Source organism: Podarcis liolepis (assembly GCF_965112155.1).
Source record: "Podarcis liolepis genome assembly, chromosome: 12".
NCBI lineage: Eukaryota > Metazoa > Chordata > Lepidosauria > Squamata > Lacertidae > Podarcis > Podarcis liolepis.
In genome coordinates, this window is record NC_139563.1 from 28,761,576 (window position 1) to 28,774,549 (window position 12,974).

Consider the following 12,974-nt stretch of genomic DNA (forward strand, 5'->3'; position numbering starts at 1 on the left):
GCCAACCTAGCAGTTCGAAAGTATGTCAAAGCGCAAGTAGATAAATAGGTACCACTTTGGCGGGAAGGTAAACGGCGTTTCCATGCGCTGCTCTGGTTCGCCAGAAGCGGCTTAGTCATGCTGGCCACGACCCGGAAGCTGTACGCTGGCTCCCTCAGCCAATAAAGCGAGATGAGCGCCGCAACCCCAGTCGGTCACGACTGGCCCTAATGGTCAGGGGTCCCTTTACCTTTACCTTATGGATGCATGAGTAAAATGCTCACTTTTTCCTTTAAGAACCACACACACACAAACAATCTTCAAAGGGAAATTTTGACCCCTTCAGAAGACATTCTTCATGGACTCAAAGCTCATCCTTTATGAACTTCATATGACACACGTAACAAGAGCCCCGCTGGATCAAGCCAAAGGCTCATCATAGTCCGGCATTCTCTTCTCTCAATGGCCAGCCAAATATCTATGGGAAGCCTGCAAGGGGAATCTGAGTGCGACAGCCCTTACTGCAATTGTAACTCCCAGCAACTCGTATTCGGAGGCGTACTGGGTTTAGGACATAGACGTTGTGCCTAGTAGCCACTGACCTTCTGTGAAAATCAGTCTAATCTACTTTTAAAGCCATCCAGATGAGCGGCCATCACTACTTCTTGTTGAGAGGAAATGCCATAGCTCAACTATGTATTATGAAGAAGTGCCTTTTTGTGTCTGTCCTGAATCTTTCAACGTTCAGCTTCACAGCATGTCCCTGAGTTCTAGTGTTCTATGTCCATTTTCTCCACACCTCAGCTCAGTCATGTCCCTCCCTTACTCACCTTACATTGAGATCCCAAGGGTTGAACCTGCGCCTTCTGCATGCCCAGCAGATGTTCTACCACAGAGCTATGAATCTTCCTGTATAACTCATAAGGATACCTAATGCAGTCAAGAATGACTGGAAGATTGGCTGCACTTTGCAAACTAAAGTTGCAGTCAATTGGTTTTTTAAAAAACAATTATCTCTGTATGATCTTTATCATGATTTTCTTGTAAAGAGAGATTAAACCCCACAGGGGGTGATATAGACTGGGGTGTGCATGTGTATGAGAGAGGGGTGTGTGTGTGTGTGTGTGTGTGTGTGTGTGTGTGTGTGTGTACTGTGTTTGTCTGTATACAGTACATGCAAATTATGTTATATACAAATACACATACATAGGCACACATGTAGAAATCCCATTGTTTAGATTTCTGTCACAAGCGATGAGAATATTTAATTTTCTTTTATCTCTGGGGTTTTCATTATCATTTAAATTTCATTTCACACTAATTGATCTGGGATTAGCAAAGCCATTATTCAGAAATCAGACTTAAGACGAGCCAGAATGTGATGAATAATTCATAACACCCAATTACATGTTACGAACCCGGTGTACTTAAAAAAAAAAAAAACTTGCTTCGAACTTCCAGTCTGTTGTGAAATGAAATGACGCGTAGGCACTTAAGAGTCAAGCAACAGCACCACGCTCTCTTAGCGCAGCTGTGCTCTCTGAACCTTGCCACCTCCTTGCTTCAAACTCAAGTCTTAAACTCGGGGGAGGGGGAGGGAGAACTGGCTTTCAGAATATCCAGAAACTACAGATCACCTTGTCCTCAAGAAAAAAAGTGAAGAGAAGCCCTGGGGAGAGAAAAAGAAAGAAAAAGAAAAGAGCAGAAGTAACTTGATGAGCCGGAGAATGCAGTTTAGCAGGGAAATGTGGCACCAGAACATGCCGCCTGATAGCTAAATTCTAATGCATAGTGAAAAGATGTGTGTGTTTGGCAGAGAAGCCGTGGCTGGGCTCGTATAGTGTTTTTCTTCCATCCTGAGATACATTATCAGGAGGAAGATGAGTGATTGACTTGCCAAGGGATGCTTGCAGAAGGAAATATCCTGGTGCCCCTGTTGAGAAGCCTTCAGGAACATAGGAAGCTGTCCATGTGGTTCGGTATTATCCACAATGACCAGGCAGCTGCTTTCTGGGGTTTCAGGCAGTGCTCTCTCCCAGCCATACCTGGGTGGACATGGGACCTTCTGCATGCAAATCAGATGCTCTGTTAGTGAATTACAGCCCTTCCTCCCTGATCAGAACAGCAGCCATCTTTTCTTTTTAAAAAAGTGCCTCATATGAGTGCATATGAAAATTGACATGTGGGAACTGACCGTGGGAGCTGCTTAAACACTACCTTTTCCCAGGGGGCAGGAGAGCTTGTGGGTGCACCCCTGTGACAGCAGGGAGCCCCAGGGCAGGGGCGTGTGCAGTCAGTTCTGGTGTGAGCTTAAGTTAAAGAGATAGCAGCAGAAGTGAAAGTCCTACTGCTACCTATAAATACACTGGTGAGTGGGACTGGTTGCCCGTCTTCCATTTCTGTATTTTGGATCTGCTAGTAGTAATTATTATGGTCCTCATATGTAAGTTGTTAAGTTCATGCTTCCTTTAAAAAACGAAAACAAAACCATTATGTCCTATGGAATTGTTTTGTGCTGCTTTAAAACGTGGGTTTTTGTTTTGGTATTTGTTTGTGATATTTTTAGGATGTTGTAAACCACTCAGAAGTTTCTTTGAAATATGGAGTGGAATACTAATTGCCTAAATAAATACATTCTGCAGATGTGGAAGTCGTATCTGTAACATTTCAAGGGGCAGTTTTTTGCTTAGTTCCGCGAAAGGGCCACTGTGACCATGAGCTCCCTGCATTTGAATAGAAAAGTGAAATACCAATAACAATAATAATAATAGTAACAACAACAGCAACAATACCACTGGCCTGTTGTGTCAGTTCATAAACATTTAGCCCTAAGTGCAGACATGGAAGTAACCTTTGCACTTTGGACTATGGCAGCAGGTACCTCTCTAACCTTTTATTTAATATAACAGCCTTATTTAATAAAGCAGCCTTGAACCAGTATTGCCTAGGAATGCTTAGAAACAAACAAACAAAATCAGTATTTTGAAATAAGTAGTTAAAACCTAGGCAAAAACCTGCTGCTTAATCTCAGGAACCTCCATGCACAATTTGGTTAAAATCAGTGCCATTCTGAAATGTTCAGTCCACCATCCTGATTCAAAATGGCATCTGGTTGTATCCAAACGTCGGCGAAAACCCGTTTCATTCGCTCCGTGACCATGCAAAATTTGGTTACGACATATTTTTAAAAATGCATAGCGAGTGAGCGACTTTTCAAAATATATCGTGCGTGTTATACATATATATCATTTAATGGACTTCTGGCTTACTCTTCAGAGTAAAAAACAAAAACGCTCCACCCTTTTGAAAAGACAGGTTTTAAAGGAAAACAAACAAATTCTAAACAGCAAGTCAGATAGCAGCAGCAGATCATCCCTCCGTTAAAAGCACAGTGCGCCCAAATGAGCGCAGTGCAGACGGGAATAAGGAAATCTCCGCAGGCCTCCCCCAAGTCTGCATTCTTGGGTTATTCGGCTCCCGCCGCCGAAGCGCCTCTGTGGCTCGCGCCTGCCGCATCCTCGCGGCAGCCGCTAGGTGGCAGTCTTCGTCTTCCCTTGCCACTCCTCCCCGGGAATCTCCCGATCCCTTATCAGGGCAGCAGTTTAGGAAGGCGATGCCTTGGCGCGAGCAACAGGCAGCATCTCCCTCCCTCCCCTTGAATGGGCCGCTTGCGAGCTCCCTTTTACCTGCGCGTGGAATGTCTTGCGCAATCCCTTCTCTCTCCTCGCCGAAATCCAAACTCTCCCTTCCTTCCTTCCACCCGCCTCCTCCCCCGCACGTCCCGTCCCCCCCCCCGCATCTACACGAACACCCCCACTTTGCAATCCTACCCACTGCTGGACAGTGGTCGCGCCCCCCCCCCATTAGAGCGCAGCAGCGGCAGCAGCAGCAGCCCCACCTTCTCCGTCCCGGGACCTTTCATCTGCGGGAAGTTTTATGACACTTGGTTGAATGTGCAAAGTTTTTAATTAGACTCGCCAGACAGCCCGAGGCAGCAGTAGCGCCACGAAGTCTTCATGCTTCCCCTCTGCTTCTCTCTCCCTTCCAGCACAACAAGCCGCTCTACTCCTTTGAAGACAATGCCGACTATGTCTACGATGTCATGTGGTCACCAGTGCATCCCGCGCTCTTTGCCTGCGTGGATGGGATGGGCCGCTTGGATCTCTGGAACCTGAATAATGACACAGAGGTGAGGAGGGAGAAGGATCGGGGCCTGGGAGCTGACATTTTCTGCTGGGTTGCCATTATTATTATTATTATTATTATTATTATTATTATTATTATTTCATCTTACCCCTTCTCTTCAAATTGGGAGGGAAGGAGAAGAAACCACCTTCGTTAGAAAGAGGCTTCCACCCCAAATTCTGTGCTTGCTAATTTCATCAGTTTCCAAGGGTCCTTTTCTGGGTGCCACCAGACCTGCCTGGTGGTGTCCCCCTCCTCCTTTGGCCAGAGACAAAGGGCAAGTCCTCAGCACGTTTAATGCACACGACTTCCCCCCAAGAATCCCCGGGAACTACAGTTTCAGGATGCTGGGAATTGTAGCGTGCTGTGCAGGGAAACTGCAGTTCCCAGGCTTCTTCGGTTGTGCTTTAAATTGGTGGGGTGTGGTTACACCCGGGATCCTCCTACCCGCTTGCTCCTTCCAACTTCTGCCTCACATGATGCTTGGGAGACAAGGCGCTGCCCTTCTTTGGTTGTTGGACTCTAACTTCCGTCAACCCCGGCTAGCATGGCTAGTGCTCTGGCTAGCAACATCCGGCAGGCCGCAGGCATACCCTGTAAGCACCACTTCATCCTTCACTCTTTCTTGGCGACAACTCTAGGGGAATATGAAACCCACCAGAATGTTACTATGGGGGGGAAGACCTCTCTGGTAGGATGAACATAGACATTGAGCAGGCATGGCCAAACTTGGTCATCCAGCTGTTTTGGGACTACAACTCCCATCATCCCTAGCTAACAGTGGTCAGGGATGATGGGAGTTGTAGTCCCAAAACATCTGGAGGGCCAAGTTTGGCCATGCCTGAGAAGGTGGTTGGAGGCAGTAATACTACAGAGATCTCGAGGAGGGAGAGTGCACTTGTGGTGCTTGGGGGTTTCCCGCAAGCACCTAGTCGGCCACTGGGAGGACAGGATGCTAGACTAGATGGGCCAATGGTCTGATCCTGGCTCCTCTTATGCTCTTACGTTCAAGCAAGAGACAAGCTTGTAACTTGCTTTGTGCAAAAACTATTGTTGTTGTTAATTTGTGATCCCTATTGTCTTGGTTCATCGCTGGCACCACCCTAACCTTAAGCTAAGCACTGTAAGGAAGGTGAGGGAGGCTGTGTCTTTGCCCAGGGGCTCTAAATCAAACCTGGCATCTTAGCACATTCATCCCAAAGCCTTCTGCCCCAGATTAAAGGCATGGCACAGATTCCTTCCTTCTCTTGTGCAGAGTTGATTCACGTTTTCAAAAAGATTGGGTGTGTCGGGGCTGATTTATTCACCTGCACTTCTGCCCCCCCCATTTATTTTTCTTCTTCTGTATGCCCTGTGAGGAATTTAGAGCATCTCCCCCTCCCCCCCTCCTGTCCCAGTGGTGGCAGGTTTTGGAGGTTTCACATGCCTCTGAAACTCTGCACCACATGTTGCAGAGGAGTTGCACAAGTTGCGCTTTCTCACGTTGCCAAGAAGGACAAAAAGGGAAGCCTAGCCACAGATCTGCACCTTACATTTAAAGCACATTCAGTGCACATTTTAAACACCTGACTTACCTCAAAGAATCCCGGGAACTGTAGTTTGTCCAGGGTGCTTGGCTCTGTGGAGGAACTACAGTTCCCAGAATTATTTGGGTGAAATTGCATGCTTTCAACGAGTGTGGAATGTGCTTTAAATGTATGGTGTGGAATAAATAATAATAAATAAATCTGTCCTGAGTCGCAGGTCCAGCCTTCTTCCTGGCTTGCAGCAGCTCTTCATTATTTCTCCTTTTGTGAATGTCTTTTTCCCCCCTCTAGGACTGTATATGCAGCATACATTTCATACACTTCTGCCAGCTCAGCCAAGAATCCTGGGACCTGTAGTTTGTGTGGGTGCTGGGAGTTGTAGCTCTGAGAGGGGTAATCTACAGTTCTTAAGATTTTTTTGGGAAAGACGTGCCGCTTTAAAATGTGTGGTGTGTACAAGGCCTGAGGGGGGTAGGTTACAGCTGTCCCGCAAGCCCTTGGAACCTGCAGGGAAGCAGATTTTGGTGAGAATTTAGGAGGAAATTGCTAAAGGCAAGACCTGTTTGTCAGCGGAACAGGCTGCCTTGAAGAGATGTTGGACTCTCCTTTGTTGAAAGTACTTAAGCAGACGCTGGACAGCCACCTGCCGGTACGTAGTGCTGCAGTTGCCTCTTCCATATTTACCTGGGAGTAAGCACCATTGAATTCCATGGGACTTAACTTCTGGTTAAACTTGCATAAGATTGGGCTTTAAGGCCATTAAATCTTAGTACACTGACTTGAGATTAAGCTCTGTTGAAATTAGCAATACCTCCTTCTGCACAAACATCTATGCAACATTTGGGGTATGTTGCTATATTCCTAAGCACACATACAGCCTGATCCTATTGATCGTTTACTTGAAAATAGGTTCCCTTGAGTTCAATGGGACTTACTCCTAGATAAGTGTGGTGCTTCATTTAGAAGATAACTGACCCTGAAATTTGATGAATGTGCCTTAAGTCTGCAGCATTCTTGAGGAGGTACAGTAACAAGGGCTGGATGATCCTCCTGTGACCGGGATGCTGTAGTGGCTAGAACCAGAAAGGTCTGCGTTCAAATCCTTGCCCAAAAGCCATGGGCCAGTCACACTTGCAGCCTTGCAGGGCTGGTGGGAGAATAAAAGGAATGCCAGGGAAGAACAATATAGGCTGCCCTCAGATCCTTGGAGGAAAGATGAGATGAAACTGCATAAGTGAATAATAAACATCATTAGAATAGAAAATAACCACTAGAGAAGTCCAGATTTTACAAAGTGCCCCTTGCCTTATTTTCATACTAGTAAGTATATAATACAAACAAATTTGTGAAAGTAAGTACTGATAAAAGAAGATTATTAATTAAGAAGCAGCTGCATTAAACTCTTGGATGTATTTCTGAGTGATTTTATTGTCTTTCTTGCTGGTTTTTCTTTGGGGGGGGGTGTTGTTGAGTGTTTTATCGTTTTTGAGTTTCCTAATTTGAATGGAGTTCTTAAAACACTTTCAGAGTGCACTAGGCTTCTTTGATACATTTATCATTTGCCTCCCTCAAACTGCTGTCCTGTAAGGGCCTGGTCTACCAACTCATCAGAAGGAGTAAGAAAGGAGTTTGTAAGGCAGTAGAGCGGACATAGAATAAATGTTTATTCAGTGCTCCAGTATGTAAAACAACAGCATCAAAAGCTACCTGCAGAGTGCAATACCAGCACACAGGGAGCAGACAGACCTTCTCCTTGATGTGCTAGCTTTTTCATTGAAGGGAATAATAATAATAATAATAATAATAATAATAATAATACCAACCAGCATCCCCCAAACTGAAGTGATACAACCCATTCTGCTCCTTTTTGTCCTGATTGCATAGATCAGGTCTAAGTCAGTATTTTCCTAGCCTATCTGCCTGCAGATGCTAGGAGATGTGGCAGATATTTTGTCATTTTAAGGTGTGTCCATATTGCCTTTATTTTGAAGATGACATTCTGCCCAGAAAATTACAATTATTTTTTTTTTTGAGATATTCTGGTCAATAGCACATATATCAGGTGTGTCAATCATAATGTTGTCGTTCACAATGCAATTTTGTTTAATCAAATTGGTATGGGTTTTAATTATTGTTTGTTGGTTTTATTTGTATAATATTAGTATAATATCATTTTATAAACAGGGTTTCTTTGCGTGCTTTATTGTATTCTGCTGTGAAAATGTTCTTTTTAAACTGAGAAGTGGGCTATCAATTTACTAAATAAATAAATAAATTCTGTCTCTCTTTCCCCCTCCTCGCACCATTCATTCTTCCCTGCAGGATATATATTCTGCTCCTGGCCCAAACACACACAATTGCAAAGCTTCACATGCAATTAAAGCCTTCAAACATAAGATTTCCATACCAGTATTGGGGAGAAATTTAAAAATAGGAACCATACAGAGAAAACTCTGTTGCCCTGTTTAGCATCAGTGAAACGTTGAAGTCAGAAAGCTTTGTGAGAAAATATATTCTGTACATGAAAATCAATATCTCTTACCATAGCGGCTGCTGCTTTTTTTTGTTCTCTTACAATTTTTGTCTCATGCCATTTTTGTATGAATTGAAACAGCCTGCAGTTTTGCCTAATTTCCAGTTGTGAAATAACTGCGCCTAATTCAGATTTTACAGAAATTGTCCCTTGAACTTTTCCTTTGTAATCCTTCCCCCCACCCCCGCCCTGCGAGAACGGTCTTGTGATTGAACGTTCTAAATGCCACCACTGAGAATGGAACATGAAAAACCATTGCATCATGCAAGCTGCAAATATATTTTGTAGAAGGCTGTCCAGCAAACGTGCAGTTCAAATCCTATCAGAATTATAAGATAACCATAAGGCAGTGCGGATGAAAGAAACGAGGCTTGTAAAGCGGTTTGTGAGCTTAAAACACTATAGAAACGAATAATCATGATAATAAATTTTAAGTTTCCTAATTGCAGAAAAATAGCTACGTTAGTCTGCAAGAGCAGAAAATCCAGAAAGTGCTCTGGCGCCACAGAGGCTTCAGGCAGGAGCTTTTAAGGCGAGACAGAGCTTAATTCATCAGTTGTATGTAAAAGACTCAAGAAGGTAGTGGATTTATATACTCGTGGATCGGGGCTGTAGTCAAGAAACCAACCAACCAAGTTACCAAGGCAAAAGTAATAACTGCCAGTATTTTCTTCTACTTTTGTGCGTGTGGTTAATTCCTTCTTTCGTATGGCCTTAATATACATTTCAGTGAGAAGAAAACGCACATTTTTACTGCTCCTTGCCGTAAATCACCTTAGACAGGTAAGGAGGGACGAATACTGAAAACTGGATTGTCAAGTGGAGACTCGAGGTCTTTTGAAGTGCTCCGAGCAGGAAGCTGCAGAGCCGCCTTAATTATAAAGCCAGCAGCTGAAGGAGGATGTCTAGGGAGGGGTTTTCTCTCCAGCTTTTTCTTTTGGGGGAAGGAGCAAAGAGGAGCAGATCCCTACAGGTGTTACCATTAAGAGCCCTTGCTATCAATGCCATAAGACTGTTAAGAGAAAAGTCCATTTTCTCAAAAAGCAGGCTGGAAAATACTTTATTTTCCCCCCCATCAAGGCTGTTGCAAATCTTCCCTGTTGTTATTGACATGGAAATTGCACTGTGATCAATGCTGTTAAAGCATGTGGGGCTGCGAGCAGGATTCACTTTGCTCTTATTTGTTTAATTTGGACCTTTAAATCTGTGCTAGGCAGATAAACTTTCCATTCCCCTTTCCTCTGGACATCAGCAGGAATAAATTCAGCACCAAGCCAGGAAAAAGCAATCAGAGACGTACCGTATCAGCCAAGAAGAAAACTCTTTAGCAACTGAAAGCGATGGTTCGTTTGATCCTTTGCCTGGCAATTCAGAACTTTAATAAAGAATACTAATGATGATGATTTTGTTTCTCCAGAAGTATCGAGCCACGCAGTCCAGCCCAAGCTAAGCCTTTTGATTTCAGTGGCACTGATAAGCATTTGCTTAAATCACTCCTGTTGAGAGCAAAGGAATAAGTGCTTTCATTTGAATCATAACCCATTTTTCTTAAGACGTAACTGAACTATCGGATTGGATCGTTACTAGATTAGAATGAAATTAGGTGTTTGCAAAAATAAAAAGTCTTGAAACGTTAGCCTCCTCTCCATGATCCAGTTTGAACGGAAGTGCTTAAATCTGATTTAGGTTGCTATCCTAAACCCAAAGAAGTTGTTTTGCTGAAAAGACTGGGTCTAGAATGTGGGCTCCGAATTGAGACAGTTTGGCAGGCTTCTGCAGGACTGCTAAATGTTTTAGAATGAGCTTGCCTTTTACCCAATGTGTTTGGGATCAGGCTGTTTAGCAGGTCAGCGGCCAAATACTGTGCCATCGCTGACTTGCAGATCAGAATGTTAGCAATAGGAAAATGCACAGCGACTCTTTACAGGAGTGCTGGGTAAGGGATGGCCTTGCAGATTACAACCAACGTACCAGTCCACAAATCTGACTGACTGCCCCAAATATAATCATCAAAGTGGCAGGCCCAGTGAGCTGAGCTCCCAGAGGGAGTTGCTTCTTGCATTCGGAATGTGACTAATCATGGTAAAGGGAATACAGGACAGGCTACAGCACAGTGCTCTGGATGCAGAAGATCCCTGGTCTGGTTCCTGGCACCTGCAGTTAGGGCTCGGAGAAGGAATCTCTGTTGCCAGTCAGTGTATTGAGCTGCCTCCTGTATTCATAATGTTATTTATTTTCAAGTTTTATAGCCCACCTTTTTATAAAACCCCCAAGGCAGTTTACAATCCAGATTTTGCATTCTATTAAGATGCAACAAAAACTATCAGTAAATAGTCACAAAAATGGAAAAGGGAACAATATAATAATAATAATAATAATAATAATAATAATAATAATAATTTATTATTTGTACCCCGCCCACATCTGGCTGGGTTTCCCCAGCCACTCTGGGCGGCTTCCACAGAAACCAAAAAACACTAAAATATCATACATTAAAAGCTTCCCTGAATAGGGCCGCCTTAAGATGTTTTCTGAATGTCAGGTAGTTGTCCATCACCTTGCCATCCGATGGGAGGGCATTCCACAGGGCGGGCGCCACCACCGAAAAGGCCCTCTGCCTGGTTCCCTGTAGCTTCGCTTCTCGCAATGAGGGAACCGCCAGAAGGCCCTCGGCACTGGACCTCAGTGTCCGGGCAGAACAAGAGCGTAAAAATACATTGCAGGTAAGACTCGGCAAGACCTTGCTGAAATAAAGATCTTCACCACCTGCGCAGCTCCAAGCAGTGACAGGGCTGGGGAGTTCTCCCTTGGGACACTGTTTGTTATCTTGGGGTGACACACCCAAAAAACTATTGCATGAAACCAGCTACAGGGTTCTAGTCACCCCAGTGAAATATTTAGGAACAGGGTTTTAGTCACTATTTCATAAACTTGTTTTATGGAAATAATTGCTTAGCTTAACTTTCAAAAAATGTTGGTGTGCAGTCATTTTGCTTTAGTTCTCTCCCCCCCCCCTTTTTAAAAAAAGTATCACAAAAGCTCCCTTTTCCTTTTTGCAAGTTTGGAACCAAAGGCCCATTTATGACAGCAAAGGGAATTTTCAAAGCTAAGTAAATAAATAAGGGCACATATCTAGTGGGTCACCCTAAGGTTGGTTATAGATTCAGGAAGTAGTGCATTCCCTGTCCTGTCCTCTTCTCTCTCTCTCTCTCTCTCTCTCTCTCTCTCTCTCTCTCACACACACACACACACACACACACAACACAACACAACACAACACAACACAACACAACACAGCTCCAACTTGCAGAAATAGCGCCAGTCAATGATTTGGATCAAAACTTGCATTTATCTTGCAAGTGCCATCAACGATAAATCTATGGGATAGTATGAGAAAGTTTTAGAAATATTTAGCCATCCTTTTTTCTTGTATGATTCTTTTTCATCTCTGAGGTTAATGCAAATCTCTAACAAACACGTTTATCTGATTTAGAGAAACGTTTTTCTGACTGTTGTTTTTTATTGACATGTTAGGTAGGTAGTGACACCATCGATTATAGCTCTTTTAAAGCCTAACTGCTGGACTATGGAGTGAAATATATAAAAGGCTTGCATTTGGTTCAGCGTAGCTTCCTGGCTTTAACAAAGGAAAAGCTTGCCATGTTTGATTTATATCCTCAAATGGATGCAACAACGCAAGCGGCAGAGGAGAACAAATGCAACGCTTCCTTATTTCAGCATTCATCAGCTATACATTTCTGTCAGACTTGGAGCTGTAACACGTAGAAGAAGAAAACAAGAATTCTTGGGGGGCCTATCCAAAATATTTGAAGATTGCTTCTAGTCTACCTGGACTAGAATGATTATATATTTTAAATTAACTAAATATGCATATTTTTACCCATCACTTTTCCTCAATAAGGAATAAAACCTATTAAAATTAACAGTCCAACCCTACGTATGATTACTCATACAGAAAACCTGGTAGTAAGCTCCCCTATGTGCAATGGGCTTACTCCCAAGTAACTGTATAGGACAGCAGCTTTAATGTCTGTTTGGTTACTGCGTAATTCTTCCTCTCCTTTTAAAGCACATCAAATATACGTAGATAAAATCTGTCATTTAATACATATTGTTACATGTAGTTTGCTTCCCCTCCCTACACGTTTTAATTACAAATGCTTTGTCAAAACACAAAGGCTTTTAGTGTTTTATGAAGAAATGAACATAGAATTAAAATCGCTTCATAATTATACAAACGTTTCTAATTTAAATGGTAAGCATTTGGGAGGGGGTAGGACTGAAGAGATTAGAATACTTTGGATTAATTGTTCCTGATAGACTCATATGATCTTATTAACATTGTTTCCCTAACTACATTTACTTAGAAGTAAGTTTCATGTGATTTTCCAAAAAGCTTCTTAAGAACAGGCTGGGATGAAATTTCACAGAAATACATCCTGAGCGCGCTTAGTGGAATTTTATTATTATTAAACTTATATACTTTCCATCAAAGGACCATGAGGTGGTTTGCAACATAAAACACAAATGTCAGTGTATTACATAATATACAATATAAAAATCAAAACAGTTCTGTAAATACAAGTATAATAATAAGAAATAGATTACTGTTGTTGTTGATTTCTATACTGTCTTTCATCCGAGGATCACAGGATGGTTTGCAATAACATAGTAACAAACAAAACCAATAACCCCTCACCCACCCAGTTTGAAAGGCCATAGATTGTTTA

The 12,974-nt window shown here is 43.0% G+C and overlaps 1 protein-coding gene across 9 annotated transcripts in view; it reads left to right on the top strand.

The window, feature by feature from the left end:
• DYNC1I1 (dynein cytoplasmic 1 intermediate chain 1) overlaps positions 1–12,974 on the top strand; it is a 231,916-nt gene that overhangs the window by 189,703 nt on the left and 29,239 nt on the right. For all 9 annotated transcript variants that reach the window (XM_083469062.1, XM_083469069.1, XM_083469066.1 and 6 more), the window contains one exon: positions 4,028–4,168. In XM_083469062.1, the coding sequence (XP_083325188.1) occupies positions 4,028–4,168 (141 nt within the window). The remainder of the gene's footprint in view (positions 1–4,027; positions 4,169–12,974) is intronic.